Source organism: Alternaria arborescens (assembly GCF_004154835.1).
Source record: "Alternaria arborescens strain FERA 675 chromosome Unknown contig_8, whole genome shotgun sequence".
NCBI classification, from domain to species: Eukaryota; Fungi; Ascomycota; class Dothideomycetes; order Pleosporales; family Pleosporaceae; genus Alternaria; species Alternaria arborescens.
This window is the reverse complement of record NW_021167863.1, coordinates 458,312-484,402: the sequence shown is the minus strand read 5'-3', so window position 1 is coordinate 484,402 and position 26,091 is coordinate 458,312. Positions and strand designations below refer to the sequence as shown.

Here is a 26,091-nt window from a genome sequence, read left to right as displayed (position 1 = left end):
GAACGCGCTCCTTGGGATCGTATATGACACTTGACTTTCTGGACTTGTGCCTGACCTGGCTCATCTTCAGTGTATTGCGTGGGGTATATTGCATTGCTTGTGCACATGTGCACGTACTCAGCGGCGTTTTGGGGGTTGATCGGAATGGAAGTAGTATAGCGCCTTTCTTATATGAGCGCTGTAACAATGAAGGATGATGAGACCTGGACGGAGTCTACGTGACATGGCCAATTGTGTTGCCTCTGAGCATGTCATGGCTGCCGTGTGTGCGCCTTTGCAGACGTGGAACTGTTTTGCTTATTAATGTTTACATTCTTGTTGTAGGAACGGCGGCATTCACAAGTATTGGCAACACACATAACTAGTTGCAAAAGGCAGGCATGTCAGTCAACCCAGGAAAGCCATGGTATCACCGATTAAATATTATCCTATTCATCCAACTACACGCTCGACCACCAGCAATTGTACTACCCCATCTACAACAGACCAGCAAACATGGCAACAATGGCGGCACCAGCAGGTACACCGAAGCTGCTACCCGCACCAGCGAAGCTGCTACCCGCACCAGCGAAGCTGGTGGGAGTTGAGCTAGCCTCAGACTCGGAGCCGGTACCAGTAGCACTGGTCATGGCGCTCGTAGCACTGGCAACGGCACGAGACTGTGTAGCAGCGACGCTGGCAACAGAGGCCATGGACGAGGAAGCAGCGGCGCGGAGGGGCTCGGCGGCACCGCAGTAAGATGTTACGGTGTTCTGGACAGGAGGCTTCTCAAGGGAGTCTACAGATGTTTTGTTAACTTGTACTCATCTTGTTTGTATGCATGGAACACTTACCAGGGCAGTTGTTGTAGCAGACGAGAACATCTCTGTAGACGTCGCAGAGACAGATGAAGTCGTTGGGGTTCTCGTTGCAGGCGTCGATGCGGGATTGGTAACCTTCGACGCAAGTGTCTACAATATTTTGGGCATCGCACTTGTCCTGGGCAGCGACGAAGCTAGCAGAGGCTGAGATGGCGACGGCGATGGCGGTGATGAAACGCATCTTGATACGAATGTTCGGATGGTAAAGTGGTGTAGTTTTACGACGTTGTATTACAAAGTATTAAGGTATAAAGAAGCTACCCAAAGCGAATGATGGGTACTGTTGTTCGTATAGCGACCGAGAAAGGTAGGATAGATGACGGGAGATACGAGGAACGTAGGGAAGAGAAGAAGAGGAGACACGAGAGGGAGTCTAGGGTAGATTTAAACTTCGCAGGTGGCTTGGGAAACCCCATCCCTAATCCCATCTTGTCAAACACAAAACTAAAACTAATAACCTTTAAGCCTCCTTTCCCCGGAAGACTGCAGAGTCAAGAAGAAGCAGTGTCAGTGCTTCCCTGCGCCCATCCGTCTCTTGAGTCGAACTAAGCAGGACGGAGCCTAGTGCATGCCAGCCTCGGAAGATAATCGCGGACAAGAGCTGGTCTAGCGTGTCTCCTCCTAAAATTAGTGATTTCGATGCACCAGGAGTCGTATTCCCGCCTCCTCCGATCCACTATAGTTTGTTTGCCGCTGGGTAGGTGGGACTCAGCTGAGCTGGCAGTGGTGCTTGCAAGCTGCTGTGGGCAGATGGTTCGGTGGTGCAGGCGTGAAGGGGGGGGGGGAAGGTCGACAATCACGGTTCACACAACGGCAAGGGCTCGCCGAGAAGTCATGGCTTGCAATGCGCATTTCGCTTGTAGAAACAGCCCGAGTCAGGATGCTAATTGGTGGGAGTGCATGATGTACGCCAGGGTGCTGGTCACTTCGCGAAGCACTTGAGGCGCGACGGGACCACGCGCCGTTGCAAAGGGGAAAGACGCCAAGGAAGGCTATAATACGGCGGCACTGCGCCCCTTCCTCTTTCTGCAGCTATGCAACTCTTCGGAACTTTGCGAGATCTTAACAGGGCAACGTATATATCGTATCCCCACATCTCCTGACCCTGCTACATATGTAGTGATATAGCTCGGCTTCTGCCGAGACGTTCGCGGTTGTCGTTACAACTCATTTATACCGGGCATCAATGAGCAGATATTCGATAATCAATAGACATTTCTTCGTCACAAGGGTCGATCGACAAGCACGGGCGTTTGCTCCCCAAATCTCGTTATCGAAGGGTCTGAGGTCCGTGGTTAGCGCATGTAAATGAGATTGGAAATTAGGTGAACCCGTGGGCCCGTTGTGATTATGTGTATACCTTTCTGTAACAGCTCCCCAGCCTTCCTACCCTGGAGAAACAACCTCGAAGATTGTATTCTTGTGCATCACGTGCTATCAGGATACGAGAGGGAACGACAGCGAACTTATCGTATGTAAAGGATATATGTATAGTTGCTAACCAAAGCAATCTGTGTGTATGCAGAAACAGCCGACAGCCATGCTCCTCGCTTTTACTCAGTACCAAAACAAAAGGAAAAGATGAACCACCCTGGGAAATCAAACGCCATATTCATGCACATACGACTCTACCGCCTCTTCTGCAAACACATTTATTCCTCATCGATAACACGACCCCACTCATGTCCCTCCATACCGTCGCTACCCCACATGATGCCCTTGAGAGAGTTCTTGAAGAAGCTCGCGTACGCGCCAGAGTCACCCTTGACCATTGGCACCTCAATGTCCTTGCCACGGAAGTGAATCTGGCTGATAGGAGCGACGAACCACGCAGTACCAGCCGCGAATGCCTCAACAAGGCGTCCTTCTTTGGCCGCTTCTTCAATCTCGAAGACGTTGAACTTGCGCTCAATAACCTCTAGAGTCTCGAGATCGGGTGAAGGAGAAGAAGAAGTGAGCCTTGAACGGGCGAGTTCGAGAATAGACCTCCTCGTTACACCATCAAGGACAATACGTTCGTTGAGATCAGCGGTAACAAGTTGTAGCTTTCCATCCTTGGACTTCCACACAACAAAGAAGTTGCTGGCTCCCGCCTCGGTGATCGTGCAATCTTCACCAAACAGCCAGAGAATCTGGTGGTATCCCCTCTTTCTCGCCTCGCCTTGGGCTACTAGAGAAGGACCATAGTTGGCACCGACTTTAGCGTATCCGAAACCACCGGGCCACGCGCGGCACATATCGTCTTGAGAAGCGAGCAGCTTAATACCACCGCTCATGTCTCCCATGGGAGCAAAGCAACATAGAATGACGAAGAGAAGGGCCTCTTTCGGTCGCTCGACGCCAAGGGCGGGATCGGAAGCGATCATGGTAGGACGGATGTAAAGGAACTGTCCTGGACGGTCCTTTGGAAGCCACTTGGCACCATCTGTTGCGCAAAGCTTGACAATAAGCTTGAGGAGTTCCTCGGGATCAAACGCGGGCAGGGCGATACGGTTTGTGGACATGAGCATACGGCGACAGTTCAGGTCTGGGCGGAAGAGACGTAGTTTGCCGTCGTATCCACGGTACAACTTCATTCCTTCGAAACATTCAGTCGCGTAGTGCAGGCACGAGGCCGTGGGTGCAAGGGACAGCGGGCCGTAGGGCTTCAGCTCTGGTGCTGCCCAGCCGGTCTCAACATTCCATTGAGCTTGCACCATGTGGTCGGTGCAGACCTTCTGGCTAGCCATCTCTGCTGAACCTACAGCTGGGACAGAGCGAGGGGTGCTGGTGTATGTGCAGGTGACTTTGGAAGCATCAAGTTCAGCCAGAGGTGCGTCAACAACATCTTGAGTTTTGCTTGCTGGCTCGTTTGGTGGTGTGGCGGTGATGGGGGTTGTGAGAGATGCAGAGTTGATCTGTTCTGGGGCATTCTTGAGGAGCGCAGATTTGATGCCGGCTTGTGTGAGGTCGGTGACCGTCTCGTTGTGATTCGGGGGTGTGACGGCGCTGGGTGCCATTGTTGCTATATATGAGGACGTGTGGTTGCTAAGCTGTCAATTGAAGTAGCGATAGTCGAGGACAGAAAATATGGTTGCTTCGGTGTGGTAAGAGAAGTGAGTAGTCCAATGCGCAATGAGAAGACACGTACCCTGACGCGCTCTTATACCATGGATCTGAAAAAATTCGATCAAGAGTCACACGCCTTCCTATCACACGGGCGGGAGCAAACCCACTTACCCTAACGATCCATCGATGTAATGTTTGCCCAGCCCCCTGCGGACTACGGCGGGAGTCTAGTGTCATTCCTTACAGAACGCAAAGATAAAGGGGTCCACTTGCAGCCGGGGTGGACGCTCGGGGTACCCATCTTGAGCAAAGCTTGCTCACGATTGCCTTCTCTCAATGCCACCAAATTGTTCTCATCCTCTCTTTCTCTGATATGACACGAATAAGTCGCCATCGTCAAGACCATGACAAAAGACGCGTCTTCCAGAAGCCGTCGAAGCCGGGGTTGTGTCTACTAGCGTACCTGAGGACCAAGAATGAGCAGGCGGGCGTAGGGCGTGTGTGCCGAGCCTGCGGTATCCTCGTACCTACCGCTAGTATCCGCGACCAGTTCGCGCTTCCGATCCCCGGACATGGAGATGGGGGAGAATGTATGACACGGCAATATATCATCGAATCTGGTACAACCCTGGAGCAATACGAGTAATAATACGCAGTCTGCGATGTCGGAGGTGTATATGCAGACAGTGAAGTTGTGGTCCTTGTGGGAGATGGCAAAGTATCTCGGTAATCAGCGGTATAAGCAATGGAGAACTTCACCGCAGGGGAAAAAAATGCTCAAGTGACCTGCTCAAAACAGGGTATCATATTCTAAGACGGCCGGACCGGTTGCAGTCTTCTGAGGGGCGCTCTACGCCGAGGCTCCATCGCGATGCATGCACGTATCTCTATGTAGATTTCCTCCTCTAACCGTCGCAAAGTGAACTCTACGATGCCGGGGATGACGATGTCTCGCTGACATGACTCGCCGCCAGCATTTGACTTGCCCTCAAGCTATCAATACCCTTCATGATTCCATCTGCAACCTCGCCAACCCGTCCTTCAAGCGTACTAAAGTCCATTCTGCTGATAGCAGCATTGATTTGTTCCATGACGAGTTCATCCTGCACCACCTCAGCTGTAACCTGGCCCTCGGTCCTCCAGTATTCTTCCCGCACACCTCGCAACGCTGAATCGCGGTTCACAGAGTTTGTGAGCAGAGCTAGCGCACGCATCTTATTGAATGTATCTTCGGCGGTTCGTGTAGTTGTTTCGATGCGCTCGGCGATGGAAACAGGCTTGGCGAGCCAGCGGTTCGTGCTTGTAGCCCAGAGGACGAAGGCAAAGCCCATGTCTACCATGGCGAAGGCGACGTATCGTAGGAATCGGACACGCCAGTGTGCTGAATCGATATCCTGCACATACTTTGCTCGCTTGTTGAGCGTGATGTCGTAGGTGGCCATGTACCACACTTCCACCACCATCAAGAGCAATCCTGCAATGGTGGCATGCGTGCGAAACCGCGAACCCTCGCTTCCTACAAGCGACGACGTCGCGAGACCAAGAACAGCGAGTTGGAAGATATGCGGCGTGACCATGGTTGGAAGCGAATACAAAAAGTAGTTTTGCTGGTCATTTCCATCGGATGTGGTACACCACACGCAGTTCAACAGGGTGTCGGGGCCATATGTCAGGTACAGCAGTTTGTTGCGCACGCTCCAGTTGAACTTTGTCCGTAACGCATCATCCTCATCCGTGAGCGGTCGAAGGTGGCGTAGACGCGCAAACAAGACACTGGTCTCTGTTCGGATGTGACTTTGTGTCTTGAGGAATATGTTCTCAGGTGCAAACCGAGAGAAGGAGAGGACGAGGCATACGACTGCGCTCACGAAGAGCAAGTTTAACGCATATTGAACTCTCGGAGGCGTCGGTCGTACTGGCACGCTTCTTCCGGTCGCGCGCGCGAGGTTGATCCAGTCGAGTACGCGGGGTATGAGGAAGGGTCCGAAGATGATGAGGATCGAGTGGACATTCTGCGGGAGAAACGTCAGGCGCGGGATGACGACGTAGGATATTACAAGTAGGACAATTGAGCGCAGGTTGAACATTGTACAAGTCGGATGATCATGAGGAAGTCGGCGAGGGCTATGGTGTCGCTGAGGACATGTGTCCTCGCATATGGCCAAAGTCGAGGTGACGTGTGAGCGTCGGCGGCACTGAAGCGCGATCACACGTGAGCCCGTGCTAGTACACCAATTTCCGTTCACTTTCAGTACGTCAGCCTCAGCACTCAGCCAAGTTCGACTGCTTTACCTGCAATATATGCGTCTTCGCGCGCAACACATTTGCAGCGGAGTATGCCCTTGTCCTGCTTGTGCCAAAACCTTGAGGGGAAATCACAAGCTCACAGCATTCGAGGCCACTACCTTGTCATTGTAACCTTTGGGAACCATAAAAGTATGAGTTCTTACGAACACTAAGCATGCTAATGGGATGTTTGGATTAAGACTCCATTCATCTGATCTGGAAGCAAGATACTACAAGCGAATTACAACAACTCCGTTAGAACACCCAAAAGGCACCATATTCATGGACCCAAGTCTGCTGATATCTACTTCCGCACGCTCCTAGACAGGCGATCGCCAGATCTCACATATGCCCTTCTGTTACAAACCTCTCCTGTATGGATCGCTTGTTGTATCTCCCCGAGATTCATGCTGTGGTGCCTGCGCATAAAAACGTGCCGGCGTACTTGTAGTGCTGATGTGGTTGGCACGTCCATCGCTGCTGTATTGCGTCCCTACCGGACTCCCTCCGTTGCCAGAAGGCGAATGTGGTGATTGTCGCGAGCTCGTCGATGGACTATTGGGTCGTGGATAGTAGATTGGAACTTGCTGTTGAATAACATCGTTTGGAGATTGTCGTGGCGAAGTCGGCGTAGGGTACGAATATTGAGTGTCCTGACCTTGCGCAGACTGCGGATAGTTTACTTGAGTACTCCAAGCAGCTGTCGGCGAGTTACGAGCAACATTACCGTCGCTGGAGATTTGCTCGCCATGTGGCGAGTGATTCGCGTGCCCACCCTCAACGGGAGATATGTATGGGGAATCGTGACCGTACGAAGGAGGACCTTGAGCCGAATACGGTGAGTTGTAGTCGTGGCTAACGGAGTATGATTGTTGTTGGACATGTCCGGGATAACCAAGGGCGATAGAATCTGCCTGGTCATGTATGGAAACGTACTTGCTAGCAGCTGTGTCGGCCATCTCTTGAGGCACGGTAGTCGCAAGCTCAGCAGGTGGAAGATCGAGTGGAACTTCACCCTCCTTCGTCTTCGATGCCTTCTTCCGCCGATGCAGGCAGAATAGTATAAAGCATAGGATGCCTATGAGTACCAAAAGCCCTCCGACTGTACCACCAGCAATAGCTCCCACCTTCGTCTTCTTTGAGCTTCTGGGGGATGGGGATTCTGTTGCCGAAAGTAGAGCACGAGTAGCTGATCTTGCAGTAAAAGTAGGTTTAAGTGTATAGTAGGTAGCAAGATCAGGGTGGCCCCACGTTGCTGGGGAAGTCTTCGTGGCACCTCCGGTAGGTCTATTCTTGTTAGTCGTGTTAACCTCTGTTTACAGACGAAAAATACTTACCCTCCCCCAATCACGGAGATGATAGGCGAAGGAACAACGTAGTCGTCTAGCTGAGGGCTGAACTTGTCCCAAAGTTTTGAGTCCCCACCGTTGTACCCAAGAACCATGTTGTGTTGTCCTTGACCTTCTGGTACATCGCATTTGTCGTATATAGGGAACCAGCCACCTATGACCAACATCTGCGCGCGATTGACTTAAAGATTGGTTTACGAAGTTAGTATGTATTTCATATACAGTTCGTACATCGATATCACCTACCCACATTCGCACTACAACCGCCATGACCAATTTTAGATGGATTCTCACTACTGAAGACCTTAATCCAGGTAAAGGACGGAAGAGAAAGGATGTAGACGTCGTCGAAAGCCGGTGCTTCACCGAACCCGTACCCGCCGTAAAGATAGCTACTCCAAATAAGCATATTTACTCCAAGGCGACAAAATGTGTATACGAAGCTTGTATATGGCACTGAGATATTAGCAACAAACTGCGACTTCTCACAGTCTTTTCGAGACCCTAGATAGCACGGGCAAAAACCTTGGAACTCCGTTGATCCTCTTTCGTATCAACGACCTCTAGCCCCTGTGGATGTTTCCAGCTTACCGATGGCGTCGACCAAAGCAACAGCAGGAATATGACTTTTACAAGACAAGAATCCAGTAACTTACACATTGAAAGATGACTCGTCATCCGGCCAAGTGACATCAGCACAGAACTGTCTGCGGGTGTCAGGTATATCGCCAGATGCGGTCTGTGTATACCATTTCGACGAAGCCATATCGTAGACGTGAATAGTCTATAACGTCAGCTATGTAGAAGCTGGATATCTCTTCGATAGCTTACACTCATGTTTGCCTGATACACTACGTTAGTATGTTCGGTCATGTATGGCTTGGTCTGAACCTACTGCATCAAAGCTGCCGTTATGATACGAGTCTTCGATACCACCGAAATAGATAAGCACACCGCTGTCTGAAACGGGTAGGAACAAAAGTTGTCCTTCGGCTCTCCCAATATCATCTGGTCCGGTTATATTCTGTAGGTCACCTGTAGACATGTCGAATTGAATCAGCCCGTTGGTGGCCATGGGAGGCCCATTCCAACCGGGCGCTGTTCTGTTGCTTAGCCATCCGCCGAAATAGAATCCTAATCCGCGGCTTTCGACTTGCGTCCCGGCTCCAAACGATACTCGTTGTAGCTCCTTGTCGCCAGTCGTCTCGGTAGTGTTCCATTGATTGAGCAGGATATCGTAGGTCCAAATACCAAAGTCCATAGGGCTAGCACCGGCGGCGTATTCTCCGCCAAACTGATAGAAGCATTTGTTCGTATTGTCCGCCCATGTATAACCGCCGGAGAGGCTGGGAACATGTCCAGGCTTCGAGTACGCCTTCTGTTCCGGCATCCCTGCATCGACCGTCGATGAGTTCAAGTTACTAGACAAAAGCCATGTATCTAGATAGCAGTCGTTAGATTATATGAAGAGGGGTAGATGATGTTTTGTCAAGCTCTACATACTGGAATGGTTCGACGTGAAAGGGACTTCTCCTACCATGCCACCATCAATGTACAGCATCGAGTCAACCCGTGCCGTTGCATGACCCCATCTTCGGCAGAATCCTTTCACAGGATCGTCCTGCTGTGCTAAAGACTGAGTAGCAAGACTAAGCAGAACAAGGGCATCTCGTAGAATGTAGGCCATGATATGCATGCATGACGCTCCTGAACAGGCACACGTGAGATATGGGAAAGGCGCGAAAGCTGTTCAAGGTAAGGACAACTGTAGGATGCAGCAGGAAGGAGGGGCGGGCCGCAGACGTTGGAGTGGATATGTACAGGGCTGAGGATGACCTCGACAGAAGGACCGGATTGTAGGCGGAAAGTCTGAGGTTGTCGTTTGTGGCGCACCTCGTTGAGTTGATGCACTCCGGTTCACCGATCTGACTGCGTCGTAATATTGCTAGGCGACCGTCTTCTCAGCCATGTCGTGAGTTGTGGGACGCCTGTCTCCAATGAAATCACAGCACACGAAATACGAGTGATCTACAGGCCCGACAGAGGCGTTTGACCAAGCAGGATATAGGCCTAGTTTGAAGTCTGCGAGAACACGGCGCCGACCTGCCAAGGGTGGCCTGCTGCGACGAACATTGGACGTGGCTTGAGACAGATCGAATGAGACGAACAGGTGAAGAAGATACTATCGCTACGACCAGTAGTAGCGAGGTGGTCAGACTGAATCGGAAGCTGCTATTCAGCCGCTGCTCAGCCGCTCTCGGGTCCTTCGATCCAGAGCTATGTTTCTTGCTTCGTGTGGAGTGACACACGGCGGAAGATGCGGGGAGGTCTTTCAGCTGGGCGCTCAACGTTATTTGTGGCCATTGACCTTAACAGTCTAGATCCGCACAACGACAGGCCTCAATAGCATGCCAATCACGATGAACACTGTGTTTCTTTTCTCGCTTTACGCAGTACTATGCATGATGCGGGTGTCGGGATTTGGGGGCCGATTTGGATGCCGGTGACGACTCAACGCATGTAGCAACCAACACCACGCGTAACAGCTGTCAGGGCATCATATTCGTCCCAAGATACACGTCTCTTCTTCACGGTGATATTGAAATCAAGGTCACGAGGCCCCTTTGTTCAGATAGGCACCGAAGTATGTTGGCCTAAAGCGAACCCGCAGCTCCAATACCGACCGAAGTCGACGTGGACGAGCTGCAGGATTAGAATGGCAATTCTGTTTCTCTGGGTCTGCTCTGGAAAAGGCGAATCCACTTCGTAAAGGAAGGACCTTAGGGTTATTGGAGACCGTTGACAATATGTGAAGAAAAGAAGAGCAGAAGCTTCGCGGAGAAAATTGAGTGACACGGATGGCTTTCTTGGCGCGCTAGCGGTTAGCTCATCCCTCTCAATGGCCCCTGCCCACACGTCATGAACCATGTGCAACATCACGACATTTGTACAATACGTATTGAAAACATGTCTCATGCTACATCCGGAATTATATTACCGCTTAATAGTTGGCATTCCCCTGATACGGCATTCCATATCCTGGCTATGCTAACTAAGCTTCATCCCCTTTCGGCGAAGCCGACTTGTCAACCACAGGATGAGCCATGCAACCCCACAGATAGTTTTTGGTGGTATCCGTTAAGCACATGACAACACCCTACACTTACAAGGTCCTTTGGTATCAAAATGACTCAAGATACCTGTTTCCATTAGTTTCCAGCTTATCTTGAACGCAACCAACCAACAACAATATAGATCTCGCACTCAGTCGAACCAGAGAGAAGCTAGAAACAACCCGATGGAATTTGAGTTTCTCGACTGAAAGTCGTAGGAATATCTGAGGAATAATACCTAGTTATAATGAGGCAGCGCCTGATTGACACTATGATTCGCGCTTTGCCAGCATCCTCGATTCTTGTCCCGGACCCTGCCTTACGCAACAGTCTCTATCTGCATGAAATCTACAGTTCATCAGTTAGATTGCTCACAACGCATTTAACCCCTCTATTACAGCTCCCATGGCTTTCATAGTAGACTACGCAACGAAGGCATATATCATCGTCAGCATCAACTTACAATGTGTGGAACTCACGGGTGATTTGAGAATTGTACAAATCGTCATCTGGGCAGTGTCTAAGATGATATCCGATGATTCAGGATGCCTCGAAGCATGGTGCTATCGAACTCTTTGTTTTAGGAAATGCTATCCATTTGCAGCGACAGAATTCGAGAAGTTTTGCGAAACGCTGCGATAACACCTCTCGACAGCATGCTCAAAATTCAGCGACCAATACCACTTTCGCAATCAATATTCGCCTATACAGAATTTCAATAGTTTCAGTCTCGGAACGATTGAACAGGCTCGAGTTCACGCCGAATGGAAGACTGGGTTGGTGATATGGTGGGGAGAAGGAAGAATTATACCACAAGTAAAACAACAAAGGAGCATGGACTTTAGAGATAATATGAGCATAAGGTGGGATCCTAGATCAAACTCTTCCAATGTAATTTGATAATTATGAAGAAGCTAGTAAACCATTGTCTTAGCTTGAAACAACTATCTGGACTCGATGCAAACGCCTTTCTAATATGCTCGTAGTTGGTGCAGACCTATATCTGGTGACCCGATAAGCCACGAGAGCGGCTATGACCTTGATAACTCATTGTGATATTATCGTCCCGTCATCTGCAATGTAAGAATCTCCAGGTACCACTGCAGCATTCTGACTTTCCCAATGTTGACTGCTATCTTGTCTACCCTGAATGCATAGCTTTTGTCAAGGCCAAGCGCTTGCTGTACGGACTCAAGCTACGCTCTCTCTGAACAGGTGGGGGTGCTTGCGCTGGCGGCGGCGTATCTCTGCCATTTGACACAGGTGGTCGATTGTCGAAGCGGTTTCTTGCCGGTCGGTGCGGACTGTCACGAAGTCGTCCTCCGTTTCTCGCTTCTTGTGGACTGCGCGACCGGCGTGCGGCTTTGCGCTTGGAGTACGGACTGGGGCTGCGATCGCGACTGCTGTGGTTCGGTGAGAGTGACCTCGAGGGCTCACGGTTCCCTGGATGTGAGACTCCTGTTTTACCCTTTGATAGTCGGTTAGGTGGGTGGTGCTCATCAGACGTATCCATGGGATCCGCGCTTCTCGATCGTGATCTCGAGATGGAGTACCGACGAACTGGCCGCCTCCTATCTCTTCTTGCGCTTCTGCTTCGTGACCTGATACTGCCACTCATGCTTCGTGGTGCTCTTCCTCTAGCATTCTCGTGTGATGTCTGCATGCGCGCCGACCTTGACCTCGACTTTGACCTGGTTCTTCGGCGGCCTCGCTCGCCAGGGCTGAAGGAGCTCATGCGCCGCCTTGTGTTTCTGTCTGCTGTGTCCGATACGCAGGATGAGCGCGATTCCATGGACACTGATCGCCTGCTGCGCTTTCGCAGCCCCTTGTCGTCGTCGTCGTCGTCTCCTCGATGTCTTGGTGCATCGCGCTTCCGTCGTGGTGGAGATCGTGAGCGGGAACGGGAGCGGTTTGTTGAGATGGTGGAGACAGAGTCGGCAGATGACGCAGATAGTGACCGCGCGCGCTTGCGATCCTCTTCCTTCTTCTTCAGGATCTCATCTGCGACGCCCTTCTTGCGCAGTAGATCTTGGGGTACTTCGGTGGTAAGCTTGGGCTTCAGCTTGGGGTTGAGTAGTTGTTGTGTCCTGGAAGGTCGAGATTTGTATGGGCGTTCTTGGGCAGATGCCTTGCACTCGTAGCTGTAATGTCCTCTCTTGAGGCACTTCTGACAGAGGGTATCTGCTGAAGCCTTGGAGCGCCCAGCACCCGGACGACGGAACATGGCGGACTGTAGTTGCAGTAGAGGCCGAGTGCAATAGGGTCCTGTTGGGCCAAAATCCTATCGTCGACGCTGGCAGGGATATTCGACGCGACTCTTGCGTCAGCGGTGCAGCAGGCAGAGGTGTGATCGAGGCCTCGCCAAGTTCAGTCTTGTTCTGTCACTTTCGGCGAGGAAACGCGACCAGCCTTGTTCGCATGCAGTAAAGCGCAGATGCAGCTTGGCCGGAGAATTGGGCGGAGCGGCATGACTAAGCCCGCCCACTGGCCGCTTCCATCATCGCTTCTCTATCCTTCACACGCCTTGCGCTGCACCCCGCATAACAGCCTGGTCCCCGCCCTATACCCAAGTCGACGAGCCAATTCACCGGTCGTCCTTTGTCGTGCGCCCTGTCTCCGGGTGCTTGGCAGCTTCTTGCACACTCGACGCCCACGTCTCTGTACCGCACGCCTGTCGTCAAGGCTACTTCACTTTGGCCTCGATCCAACAAACCCACTGCCCTACCCTTTTCCCACGAATGTCGGCATACCAACATGTCCAGCTTTCTGGCTCCGGTTATCGCGACTTTCCTTGAGCACCCTATTTCCTGAAAAAAAAAATTACGTCCATCACTTCGGTTAACACACCACCTTCGTTTCCGTCTACGACGACCTACGTACGGCGTTGAGCTTGGTGATTCTTTCGGCTTCAGAAACACGCGTCCGTCAGTTCATTCCACGGCTCTGCTGCTCCAAAACTGCCCGGATATCCATTTCGCCCTCCCCCGCGTTTGAACACCGTCTGCGCACTGCGCATAGGCCATCTGAATCGCATCCTACCGCCCAAATAGTCTTCAGTACCACCCACCGCCTCATAACCATGGCATCCGCGACACCGGCTCCAGCAGAACAGGCGCCCCCGCGGCCTCTGTCATTCGCTAAGGTACGGTTTTAAGAAGCAATTTCCATGGGCGGTGTGCTAACAGCGCTAGGTCGCGGCTTCCGCCATAAAACCCCAGACGTCGAAAGATTCTGCTCCAAAAGCGAGGCCGCCTGTTGCGACACCAAGAATACCTGCCATCGCCCACAAGGCGCGCTCTATCCCCAGGAACGGCGAGGTACCGCCCAGAATTCTCGCAGAAAAGCGAGAGGATAACGATGCGAGCAAAAGCGCTGAAAATGCCATCTCGCCGCCGGCGCAGCAGACAAGCACCGCCGAGCTATCGGACACACCGTCCACAGACCCTAAAGGGGAAGCTGTCGATAGGCCCCAGTCTGCTGCTGTAGTCAAGGTGTCTGTTACCGAGGACAGCAGCACTCAGCTCTCCTCGTCAGATGGATCCGGGAAACCTCCCAGCGTTGATGGAAAGAGTGTTGCTTCTGCAACCACCTTTGCGCTTGACGAGAAGGAGTCTTTGCGCCCAGACGACAGTGCCAGCCTCAGGGCAGTCGAGGAAGAGGATGTCACATCCCCACCCGACTCAGTCGTTGCAGACTCCCGGCAGGGATCTGATCACGGCGCTGCGCGTGCCTTCCGGGACCAGCTACATGAAATAGCGGTGATGAACCCTCAACCTAAGCGAGAAGGTCCTCCAGGTCGATTTCCAACACTAACCAATGGTCCGCAAACTTTGTACGACCCTAACCAGTCGCTGAACAGCGCAGGGCTCATGTCGCAGCCTATGGTCAATGGTATGCCCTCACTCAACGGTGTTCCCAACATGCCCGCCATTCCAGACGAGAAGCTGCTTGAAGCACTGCGGTCTCCACGCGATCGTTTGTTTGTAGTCAAGATTGAACAAGACTTTATTGATTTCATCAAAGATTCTCGGTACGTTACTGGTGACTACTTTTCTTCTCATCGTTACTAACGAGAGGCAGAGAAAACGAATTGTGTCTGCCGAACTGTAATACTTTCTATAGGATGCTTGCCCACCGTCTTGCGGACTACTATTTGCTCGGCCACGTGGTCGACACTACTATGACTGGTGTGAAGATTACACGAACACCTTACTGTAGGATGTAAGTATCTAGCGAGGTTTGTTGTGTTTTGTTGCTGACTGTTTCACAGCCCACCTCCCGTGTCACAGATGGTTGATCCTGCCAAGGGTACCAATACACCTCCTGTAGAGCTTCCTGCTCGTAAGATAATGCGTCGCGATGATGGAAAATCAGGTACAAACACTGGAGCTAATTCGCAAAATGCCTCAAAGACGACTTCTGAGATGGGTGGTAGTGAGGGCAGCAATGACGGCGAAGGCAGCAAAGATAAAGCCGCTCTATCCAGAGAAGAGCGTGAAGCACGTTATCGTGAGGCACGTCAGCGCATCTTTGGAAGTGCAGAGAGCGAAGAGCCCGAGGTGGCAGAAAGCAATGGACCTGGAGAAGACAAAAACAAAGGGAAGGACATCTCACGATCAAGTTCCGCTGCTGGAAAGAAGAAGCTCAAGAAGCAGCGTAACTACGACGATGATGACTTTCAGGCTCGTTCCCGCTTTAATGTGTACTACCCGCAACAGTATCCTGTGGCTACATACACTGGAGATAACGCGGTCTACTACAACGGTTACCCAGGTCCTGCACAGAATGCGCCATATGCAACCATGAATCCTGGTGCTTCTCCTCCGGCTGCTTTCAGCAACCCGTATCCAGGCATGATGGCCCCAGAGGCGCAGTCGCAGTATGGTTGGGCCGGTCAACAGTACCAGGCCTCTAACGGGTCAATGATGGCGTACCCCGGTTATGGACAAGCATCGAATGGTTACGACATATCGGCAGACTTCCAAAGGGGTATGTCGTCCTTCCAGAGCGCTGGCATGCCTTCTCAAGTCACTCCGAAGATGGCCAATCCGCAAATGGCATCTTATCAAGATACCTACCAGCAACCACAACACATGCCTGTGAATTCTGGTTGGTCACACGCAAATCAACAGCCCTCATTCCACATAGCTCAGGGTGCATACAATGCTCAGAATGGTCCTGGCAACCGACCCATGTCCGCACCCCACCAAGCACCAATGCCTGGGTATTCCTACGGGCAATTCGCCTCAAATGCTTACAACGGAAAGTCAAACCGCAACCAGCATCCTCTTCCAGGAAGCTACAACCGTGGACAGTTTAACCCACAAACTCAAGCTTTTGTTCCCGGTGGACGTAACATACCCTTCGGAATGCAGCAAAATATGATGCAGGGACAGCCTCAGTTAAATGGGTACGGCGGATACCAAATGTCGGCTCAGACTTCCATGCCTGCTCAAATGCCTAGACCCAACCCTTCTTCTAATTCCACGCCGTCGTTTGGGTCACCTCAAAGTATACAGGGCAACAACTCAGCCACTTCCATGAACCGAATCGCCTCCCAGACTGGCGAGCCGGGGTCATCTCAAAGCAGCATCGCAAAATATGGTACACCTTCACACCTGCCTCCAAAGCCTCCAGCTCCAGCTCCAGCTCCACCGTTTGCTTTGCCCTCTATGACGCGAGTACCATCATCCGGGCTTGCTAACAATGCTCCTACAATGTCCACTCGAGGCGGGTTGGGCAACTTCAATAACAACACGAACCCCAACTAACGCTTTACGACATGATCTTTAGCATTGCGACGGTGCCTCCATTGGACTTATTTGCATCTTTATCTGGCTGGGCACGGGACAGGTTCGAAGGGAGAATGAGGCGTTTATCTAATGCGTGCTTTCTATGCTTCCCGCTTGCATGCTGAGGATCGTCCGCATCCTGATCGTGATCTCTCCCACCTCTCAACTTTCTGTTAGGTCACTAGGTAAAAGCACTTTTCTTCTCGTTTAGTAGACGGAATGGGCGGTATTCATGTAGCTATAATAAAATTGTAACCTTGCTTCTATTACGACAGGGGTTTCACCCACGAACGTGAGCATCAACAGAAGTGTAGAATAGAATCCATCGTCCTATCAACCGTCCCTATCACCCACACTATTTTGATGAAGCTATCTCCACCTAAGTAACGCCGATGGGGTTGTTGGGACACTTTACGAAGCGTATGTCACCGGCAAAAGTAGCCATGAGACGCCTAGTTTGTACGCTTCGCACCCAAAACAACAAGATTGCCTATCACGGTACACACTCAAGACTTGTACAGCAAAAGCTAAGTCGTGACAATACAGATGGGCAGGCGGACATCATGCACAGCTATGGTCGGTATGGGTAATAGGGAAGCGCGGATGACATACCTCGATCTTGCGTCCGCGAGGGCAAGTTTTCGTTCTTGTTTGGAGACAATGAGGGATGAAATAAAAGCCATCTGTGATTGAATCCTTTCGCTACCTACACCTGTGGTGGTTGGAGCGCGTTGTCATACGGCACGGTGACCTGACAACTGAAGAAGCAACCACGTCCCGGGTACAATACCCAGTCGAATTGTCTTTTTTCTCATTATGGTAGAAACTTGATTGGTCGGTAACTGTACCCGTGTTTCTCATCTGCAATCTACACTCATTGAATGCAATTACCTTGTTGGGACGGCTTTTGTGAATTGTGTGGGTAGGTTCGAGGTGATGGATGGCATGTGGACGGCTTAAGCCACGTCAGACATTGAAATGGCTCGGATGGCATACCCGCCACAAACGGTTCACTAGTTAGATCAGATTTCCGTTTGGGTTAGAAAGTACTTAGAGTTTCAAAGGGATATGTGCACGAGACGACAAGTTGCTACGAAACTATACAGTTTTACCCCCAATTCAATCATATACCTCGACAGTGGGCTAGAAATCGCGCGCACAGCCGACGCTGCATAATGAAAGGATTTGTGTTTGTCGATCCGAGATGTATGGACGATTTCGCTATCAGCTTACTTGGATAATAGAAGATATGATGATACAAGAACGAAATATATACTTATGCTGTTGGTGGAAACATTACCCTTTGAGGCACTGTTATGTTGTACAATTCCAATTTTGCCGTGCAACACACCATTCGGAAGCACGAGTTCTCCTATAGCTTTCAGCAGTATAAGATCATTTCAAGGCGGGAATTACGTTATCGGCAGATCGTACAATCAGCAGTGATTGGTAATAGATTTCCGCCCTGAAATCAAAACGCTGATACAATAGAGCCGCGCTTTCGTATAAAATTCTAGAATCAGTAATTCTCGAGATAGCGACACCTTCCGTACACCGTAGTTCTCGGATCTGACTCGCAAACATCCACATTCGGTAGCTGAGCCGCACAAGAACTGTATTTACAGACTCATGGCTGACGCGTGATAAAGCGAGATGACGTTACCGGTACTTGGGTACCATCGAAATTTTTGAATCCGGAGACACCCAACGGTAGTGGGAGCCCCATGGTGTGGCGATCGTGACCCACAATGTCCATGCATCGAAGACCCGTAGAAGAAAGAAAACTGGGACCAACACCGAGAAGCTCCGCTCCGCAATCGTTCATCCGGTATGAAACATTATGTGAGTCTTGTATATTGCGATAATCGAAATATGTTGGAGTGCGAGGATGATATGATGATATCATCTTCAAAGGATCAACGTGATGGACGCCAAGCCAGATCTCGTGATACACTTGCATCACATTCACCTCCGATCATTGCTGCGACACGCCAACGTCCTGACATGTCGGGACGCCTCGGCAGTCTGTCGCGACGACAACCAACGACAACTCAACTGACATACAACGGCTCTTGCACTACCCCACATGTCGAAGTGAAGATGACGTGCGCAGCTTTGACGTCGGTAGAAATTCCCTGGGCCAAGCTTTGGAGGCTCAAAGATTGGCTCCGGAGTGATCCCGTAACCAATGGGAACGCGACGCTTGTTGATAGCTTAACTTTATCAAGCATTCGATTAACCGGGCTTGTCGATGGCGATGTGGCTAGCGGCCGTATGCTGGGGCCCTTGACCATGCAAAACATGACGTCGGTCATTGCAGCTCGCACCCTCACGAGATGGCTTCGGACTTACCAAACTGCGCGGTAAGCATGGGGAATGCGGTGACGATCCACGGTTGAGCGTGCCGTTATGACGGCATTGGGGTCTCCAAGAGCCAAGAAGCGGAGCAAAAATGGGTGGTTTATAGGACTCGGAGACCCCACGACCCCAAAATCTGTTGTTACTTTCTCTTACCTTTGATCGGCACAAACCTTTCACCTTTCACCAGCCATGGCTATACTCGACCGATTCCGTGGGCATTCACACGCCTCGCCTGCTTCCTCCACGATGATAGATCAGGATCCTGAGAAGAAACCGCAGATGTTGAAAGGTGGTGTCAAGGAGATTTTCCGCATGCGTATCATTGCCATGGCGATCATTGTGTCAATGGGTGGTGTATGTGTTATACGAAACAATATGGGTACGTTGGTTAACGACATGTAGTTCATCTTTGGTTACGATACCGGTCAAATCTCTGGATTCTTGGAAATGCCAGACTTTCTGAACAAATTTGCGGATCAGACGGACCCTGAAACAGGCGGACCTGCTTTCAGCAATTGGAAGTCTGGGTTGATCGTCGCCCTACTCTCAATCGGTACTTTGATGGGTGCTTTAATCGCCGCTCCTATCGCCGACAAATTCGGCCGCAAATACTCTATCGTCTTCTGGAATATCATCTTCTGCATCGGAGTCATTGTTCAGATTACTACAACGAAAACATGGTATCAAATCTCCCTAGGTCGTTGGGTCGCTGGTCTTGGTGTAGGAGGACTGTCGGTCCTTACGCCAATGTACCAGTCCGAGACTGCACCACGCTACGTAAGAGGTGCGCTCGTATCGTGTTACCAGCTCTTTATCACCCTCGGAATTTTTACCGCTTACTGTGAGCAATTCTATCTACAAACCATCTCTGGAACCTATACTGACTTTGCACTCTAGGCATCAATTTCGGTACCGAAGATGATGGCAGTTCAGCTTCATGGAAGATTCCAATGGGTGTTGGCTTTATCTGGTCAGCACTCATGATGGTCGGGATTCTCTTTATGCAGGAATCTCCACGATGGGAATACCGCAAGGGCAAAGTTGACGAAGCGATACACACTATCGCCCTTACGTACGGTGTTTCTCAGGACCACCCAGAGGTTCAGCGCGAAGTCCAGGAAATCCAGAAGAAATTAGAGGCGGAGCAAGCGGGAGGCGGCCACCACCCCTGGTACGAGATCTTTACAGGACCGCGCATGTTGTATCGTGTATTACTTGGTATCAGTCTGCAAGCCCTCCAGCAGCTCACAGGTGCCAATTAGTAAGTCGATTTCAAGTACTTCTAACGTATCCCATACTAACCTTGTTCTAGTTACTTCTACTATGGAACCACGATCTTCCGGTCTGTTGGTATTTCAAATTCGTTCGTCACCTCCATGATCCTAGGAGGTGTCAATTTTGGCATGACTTTCCCCGGTCTGTATATTGTTGAGAAGTTTGGACGGAGGCCTGCACTAATCACTGGTGCCTTGTGGATGTTCATGTGTTTCCTGGTCTTTGCTTCACTGGGCCACTTCGCTCTGGAAAATGACGACGGCACTTCGAACCAGGGTGTTGGGTATGCTATGATCACATTTGCGTGTCTCTTCATCGCAGGCTATGCCATGACATGGGGACCAATTGTCTGGGCTGTCGTTGGAGAAATCTACCCCAGCCGATACCGTGCGAAGGCCATGGCTCTAGCCACAGCCAGCAACTGGACCTGGAACTTCCTCATCTCCTTCTGTAAGTTCTTAACACTTCACATTGCCGGGATGAACCCCACTAATGCACATTCTCAGTCACACCCTATATCACGGCTGCCATCGATTATCAATATGGATACGTCTTCGCGGCCTGCTGTTTCCTCGGTGCTATAGTAGTCTACTTCTTTGTCTGCGAATCTCATGGCCGCACCCTCGAAGAAATTGACACTATGTACATCCTCCACGTTACACCATGGAAGAGCAAGCACTGGACTCCCACTCCTGGCGAGGAGTTGCCCAATCTAGACAACACATTTTTGACGCCTGGAGGAAGAGGCATTAAGAAGGGCAACGAAGCGAGAGCGCCCGAACAGCTGCGAAGGGAGAGTGTGCCTGTCACTGATGCCGATATGCAGGCAAGTGGTGCAAGGCAAGACGAGTAGACGCCAGGCAGAATTCTGATATTCGGGCCACGGACCATTGTTTTTTGTTTTATCAGCAAGCATCATAGCGTAGCATAAGTTTACAGCATTGTTTTCTCTTCATTGAAATTGTTGACACTTTTGTGCGTACACAACGTGAAATGACTTGGACACGTTACTTGGTCGTGCCCATGCCCTGGCATACGTACTAGTGGACATTCTCAGCAGGCTCGATTGGTGGCAAGACCAGAATTCGCCATAACTTGCAAGACAGGCATACTCGCAAAAGGAAGTAGCCACCAAATCACAGGCAGAAAAGAAACCGAACACGCTGTATGTCCTAGTTCAGCAGTATGGACAAGCAAAAGCAAAAAAGAAGTTCGAAGAATCCTGGGTGAACCCAGGCACGTTGTCCCCTTCGTGGATCGAACACGATACCTCCAGATTTAGTGACTGAGACTTCAGTCTGGCGCTCTCCCAATTGAGCTAAGGAGACGGTTTTTTGATGGAAAGAATTGACGTTGCGCACTAAATAACGCTATTGTGATCCCATGCCAAGCAGAATCCAGTGGCAGTCTAAGAACTCCTGGACTATGCAGATCTTTGACTGGCGGCGCGAAGAGAAAAACACATGCGAGTGGGTCAGCTCATCCGGACCGAAGCGTGATGAAAAGCTGTCGAGGCGGAGGACACGACGATACGCTTCGGCTTGGCGCGGATGCGATATTGTTATGGTGACATCATTGTTTGCGATTCAACTTGCTTCAAAGTCCCAAGCTCCTCACCAGCAACACCCTTTACGCGTTCCCACGATCCCGTTTCGCGCAGGATCACCTTCCACATACAACTATGGCTATTGTGGAGAACTGGCTTCCACCGTCGCGCGAGAATTGGGAGCTGGTTTGCTACATCTGGCAGTTCTTCCCTATTGTAAGCATAGGCGCTGTGCCGCAGCCCCGCATTCTTTGTTTCAGCCGTGACTAACATTCACAAAGATCACTGCAGCTCAATGGGTTCTGGACTGGTACCCACAGGGCAAGACGTCGATTGAATCGCGTTTCAACATTGACGGCAAGATAGGGTGGGCAACGATGGAATCGGCAGGATTTATAACCCTGCTGTACATCATGTACTCGCTCCCGAAAGAATTGGGTCTTGGAGAGCTACCCTGGGGCAATTGGACTATGGCTGGCTGCTTTGTGAGTAGAGGTGAAAGATGGGCGAGAAATGTGCTAATCATACTCAAGGTGTTCCACTATCTCTACCGCGCCGTTGTGTCTCCCCTCTTGCTCAATCCTAGCATGTCGCCAATACATCCTTTTGTTTGGATCATGGCATTTGGTTTCCAGATGTTCAACGCAATCTCCATTGGCGGGTACCTCGCAGGCTACGGCCCGACATCACAATACGAGTGGGCAGCACGATCAGAGTACATGTTTTTAGGGCTTGTAATCTGGTGCTGGGGACTTCTAGCGAACATGTTCCACGACGACGACCTGCGCGAGATCAGGAGAGCGGCAGATCGCAAACAGCGCAAGGCAGCCGCCGAACAGGGCAAGCCAGTGGAGAGCGTGGACAAGATCTACATGATACCGAAGAATGGTCTGTTCAAGTACTCGCTGCACGCGCACTACCTCTGCGAATGGATCGAGTGGGCGGGCTGGTGGATGATTGGGGGTTGGAAGTGTGTGCCTGCACGCACGTTTCTCCTCAACGAGATGACTACCATGCTTCCGCGTGCGTTGCAGGGCAAGAGGTGGTACGAGAAGAAGTTTGGGAAGGATAAGCTGCAAGGGCGCAAGGCCATAATTCCGGGCGTGCTTTAGGGATCATATTGCTTATTGGTACACTAGTAATCAAGCTTCTGACGGTGCGGTGTTGAACAGTGGACAAGCGATACGTGTGGCTTTTGCAATCTAGCGAACAATGAAGTTGTGCAGTACTAGCGGTAAGGGGCAGTGCGTGGTGGTGGTACACTAAGCGTGACATTGTGGAGTGGTGAAGATGGTGGGGGCAACTATGCAGCAGCGCGTGCCGAACAAGACGATGAACTGCGACAGGGTACTGATGTCTAATCAGTTCAGGGTTGATTTGTTTTGGACGAGACAGTTCGGTGAGTATTTGTTGGTCACTAGCGAGTGCGCGGGTGGAGCGACGAAGTCTGCACGTGGCAGGGACGAAAGCATATGACGAAGAGATACGAAGAAAGCTGATGGAAAGCGCGCATCTAGTCGTGTCTTTTGCGACGTTTTGCCTCGTAACATGGCGGTAGCTGCAGCAGTTGCGAAGCCACGGTGCGCTGTTCACACAGTAGAGCAGACGGGAGGTAACGTGCCGAGGATACTCTGACCATCTATATTAAGAGTGGCACGCCACGAAGCCAATCACGGGCGCACGGGCTGAAAAGAACAGGCAGCTCGCCAGTCAACACGAGCGGATGATGTTATTGGGACTGGGATGTGGGAAATTTCGCACACAAGGCCCGTTTGGATGACGGCATGCGACGGCCATGGCAGCGAGGGCGACGCTGCATCACGGCCGGACTGGTGTGCGATCCAGAAGATGAAAGCTGCCGTGACGGCGTCTTGTCCAGGGCTCATGGACGTGGACAGATTTCAGACGCACACAGCCACGGACATGCCGCATTGGTCGCTAGCCAGGCGCGCCTTTTGTACTTGCATCTCACAACCTCCCCCTTTGGGGCTAATGCTAGTCAGCTTGGGTGCATTAGACACCCGCTTTTCCGTCTGAAGCTTCAAGCCAGTCGCTGCTGGGTGCAACACCAGAGGCTGCAGCAGGCCTTGGCACGGCACTGCTGGAGAGTCGCGAGGCCCATGGGCTTCGCATTCCAGCGCGCGCTGCGACGGCATGGTTTCAGAAACGCGTGAGGGTGATCGCAATTCGCCGTAAACCTTTGACCGCCATCGACTGCCCCCAATTGGCACCGGCGGCAGGGCACAAGAGCGCGCTTGTTGTTGTTGGGCGTCTTCGGTTCGGCAGCTTAATCAACAGGTGCTTGCTGGGATCGCCCGTCCTTTGGCGTGCGTCTCCACTAACACTCCTGCACAACCTCGCCCGTCGCCCACTCGCAACAAAGAGCCTCTGTCGATACATCATCACTGCGGACCCACGGGCGGAGCACTCGAGCGATCGCCGCCCACTCCTACGAGCCCGCCAGCGGTACTACGGAACTCTAACTACTTCATCTTGAGAATCTTGTCCCCTTGCTGCTACCTGACCCTCTCCCGGCGGCACCTGCTATCCGTCGTCGCGTCGTCGTTATCGTTGCTGAAGCCGCTCCTTTCCCTGGCACCATAGCTTCTGGCTGCCATTGTCGTCAACATGTCTAGCAACAATGTGACTGCGAGTACGTTGTCTCCTTCTATTCTTTCTCAGACTGCCGAAGCCGCTCCTTCCTCTGCCTCTGCTCCTGCTCCTGCAGCCTCTGCCCCATCTTCAGATCCGCCCTCGTCAGATCTTCCTTCGCCGTCTGTAACACCCTCCGCAGCACCTGCGCCTACTGAGGCTTCTTCTGCTCCCGCGCCGTCTTCCAATCCGCCAGAAAACACTCCTTCAAGTCCCGCACCGGCTTCTAACTCGCCTTCAGCGGCCGCGCCCTCGTCAGAGGCTCCTCCACCCTCGAGCGCCGCCCCGTCCAGTGCAGCACCTGCTCCTTCGAGCGAGGCCGCCGCTCCCTCTAGCCAGGCGCCACCGCCTGCCTCTTCAGCGCCCGCTCCTGCCCCGTCAACCTCACAAGCGCCTCCACCAGCACAGTCGAGCGCACCACCGCAATCGTCAGCAGCGCCTCCTCCCGCAGCCACCACCAGCAATGCCGCACCCGTCGCGACAAGCGTCGTCACTGCTTCGTCGGCACCTCCGTCTACTCAAGTCTTTACCTCGGTCACTGTTGTAACCTCGACCCCGACGGGCCAAGGCGAAACACCCCAGGTCGTCACCGTTACTGCAACTTTCTCACGCACCGACGTTGCCGCTGCGCCAACCAATGGTGCATCTTCCACTGGTACCGGTGCTGCTGACCCTTCCAACACCGACTCCACTCAGTTGCAGAACGCGCAAAAAGAGAACTCTGGCGGCATCAGTACTGGCGGCAAGACAGCCATTGCTGTCGTCATTCCTGTCGTTGTCGTTGCTCTACTAGTATTGGGCGGCATCTTCTTTTGGCGGAAACGCAAACAGCGCAAGAGCGCCGAGGACGAACGTCGCAAAGAGGTCGAGGAGTATGGCTTCAACCCCAACCACGACCCTACGCTGCCTGCTGTTGGTGGGTTGCAAATGGCCGAGGATGACAGCGGCTACCGAGGCTGGGGCAACACCACTACCAGCTCTAACCGCAAGATGTCAACCACTCTCACCTCTGGCATGACCTACTCAGACAGCAACAGCAATCCCGGCGGCTACACCAGCCCACACTCTCCCACCCACGGCGCCTACTCTGACGCTCACTCCAACGATCCGCTTGTAGACGGCCGTCGCCAGACCATGGACTCGGACGGTATCGGTGCTCTCGGTGTTGTCAATGGCGCTGCAGCGACCAACTCCGCCAACAACCAGGCTGGGGTACACCGTGGACCATCCAACGCCTCGTCATCATACTCGGCAGCCAATCACTCTGACAACTCTGGCGACTACCCTGGCATGGCCAATGGTCACCCGCAAGAGTACTACCAGCATCAAGAGTACTACCAAAACGGGCCATATGCAGGAAATGACCCATATGCCGGCAACCAACAGCCAATCATACGAGACGTGTCAGCCCGACGCAACACAAGGATAGAAAATCCAAGTGTTTTCCCTCAGCAAGGGAACTCTGGCATCGCGCAAAACTTCTAGTCTCGCCCTGACCGCTGCTTTATCCATTCACTCATCGCTACCTGTATATTGCGACCCTATCTTTGATTCATCTCCTTCAGCTTTTTAGTCGACATATATCCAAACGGAGGCGTTCATTGGGCGGTCATCAATTCATTTTTTTGTGTCGAATCTTGATAATGGTCTTTGCCAGCTGTACTGGTGCGGTGCGCACTTGTATGGATGTCAGCATGCACTTCCGCATGCCCTCTCCACGCGAGGGGTTTCTATCCGGAGGATACGGAAGCAGGCTCGCCGACGCAAGCAGGTGGTACGACATCGGAAGATCCTGCACATTGGGGTTGC

At 51.8% G+C, this 26,091-nt stretch overlaps 9 protein-coding genes across 9 annotated transcripts; 4 read left to right on the top strand and 5 right to left on the bottom strand.

Moving 5' to 3' along the window:
• Positions 1–476: 476 nt before the first annotated feature.
• AA0111_g4369 (hypothetical protein) lies at positions 477–1,041 on the bottom strand (the record flags this gene model as incomplete). Its single annotated transcript, XM_028650363.1, has 2 exons — positions 477–778; positions 834–1,041. The coding sequence occupies 2 exons, from the start codon at positions 1,039–1,041 to the stop codon at positions 477–479; spliced, it is 510 nt and encodes a 169-aa protein (XP_028507824.1).
• A 1,471-nt stretch (positions 1,042–2,512) lies between these two features.
• On the bottom strand, positions 2,513–3,859 carry AA0111_g4368 (hypothetical protein; the record flags this gene model as incomplete). The annotated part of the gene is made up of 1 exon (XM_028650362.1): positions 2,513–3,859. One exon carries the CDS (start codon positions 3,857–3,859, stop codon positions 2,513–2,515), a length of 1,347 nt encoding a protein of 448 aa, XP_028507825.1.
• A 975-nt stretch (positions 3,860–4,834) lies between these two features.
• Positions 4,835–5,995, bottom strand: AA0111_g4367 (hypothetical protein; the record flags this gene model as incomplete). Its single annotated transcript, XM_028650361.1, has 1 exon — positions 4,835–5,995. The coding sequence occupies one exon, from the start codon at positions 5,993–5,995 to the stop codon at positions 4,835–4,837; it is 1,161 nt and encodes a 386-aa protein (XP_028507816.1).
• A 558-nt stretch (positions 5,996–6,553) lies between these two features.
• Positions 6,554–9,230, bottom strand: AA0111_g4366 (hypothetical protein; the record flags this gene model as incomplete). Its single annotated transcript, XM_028650360.1, has 7 exons — positions 6,554–7,481; positions 7,532–7,724; positions 7,790–7,935; positions 8,200–8,327; positions 8,375–8,386; positions 8,439–8,983; positions 9,047–9,230. The coding sequence occupies 7 exons, from the start codon at positions 9,228–9,230 to the stop codon at positions 6,554–6,556; spliced, it is 2,136 nt and encodes a 711-aa protein (XP_028507817.1).
• A 2,567-nt stretch (positions 9,231–11,797) lies between these two features.
• Positions 11,798–12,880, bottom strand: AA0111_g4365 (hypothetical protein; the record flags this gene model as incomplete). The annotated part of the gene is made up of 1 exon (XM_028650359.1): positions 11,798–12,880. One exon carries the CDS (start codon positions 12,878–12,880, stop codon positions 11,798–11,800), a length of 1,083 nt encoding a protein of 360 aa, XP_028507818.1.
• Positions 12,881–13,735: 855 nt separating this feature from the next.
• AA0111_g4364 (hypothetical protein) lies at positions 13,736–16,427 on the top strand (the record flags this gene model as incomplete). Its single annotated transcript, XM_028650358.1, has 4 exons — positions 13,736–13,798; positions 13,848–14,686; positions 14,737–14,877; positions 14,927–16,427. 4 exons carry the CDS (start codon positions 13,736–13,738, stop codon positions 16,425–16,427), a joined length of 2,544 nt encoding a protein of 847 aa, XP_028507819.1.
• A 2,571-nt stretch (positions 16,428–18,998) lies between these two features.
• Positions 18,999–20,937, top strand: AA0111_g4363 (High-affinity fructose transporter ght6; the record flags this gene model as incomplete). The annotated part of the gene is made up of 5 exons (XM_028650357.1): positions 18,999–19,163; positions 19,212–19,650; positions 19,707–20,070; positions 20,122–20,534; positions 20,591–20,937. 5 exons carry the CDS (start codon positions 18,999–19,001, stop codon positions 20,935–20,937), a joined length of 1,728 nt encoding a protein of 575 aa, XP_028507820.1.
• Positions 20,938–21,765: 828 nt separating this feature from the next.
• Positions 21,766–22,742, top strand: AA0111_g4362 (hypothetical protein; the record flags this gene model as incomplete). The annotated part of the gene is made up of 3 exons (XM_028650356.1): positions 21,766–21,846; positions 21,912–22,115; positions 22,164–22,742. 3 exons carry the CDS (start codon positions 21,766–21,768, stop codon positions 22,740–22,742), a joined length of 864 nt encoding a protein of 287 aa, XP_028507821.1.
• Positions 22,743–24,258: 1,516 nt separating this feature from the next.
• AA0111_g4361 (hypothetical protein) lies at positions 24,259–25,767 on the top strand (the record flags this gene model as incomplete). The annotated part of the gene is made up of 1 exon (XM_028650355.1): positions 24,259–25,767. The coding sequence occupies one exon, from the start codon at positions 24,259–24,261 to the stop codon at positions 25,765–25,767; it is 1,509 nt and encodes a 502-aa protein (XP_028507822.1).
• Positions 25,768–26,091: the final 324 nt, after the last annotated feature.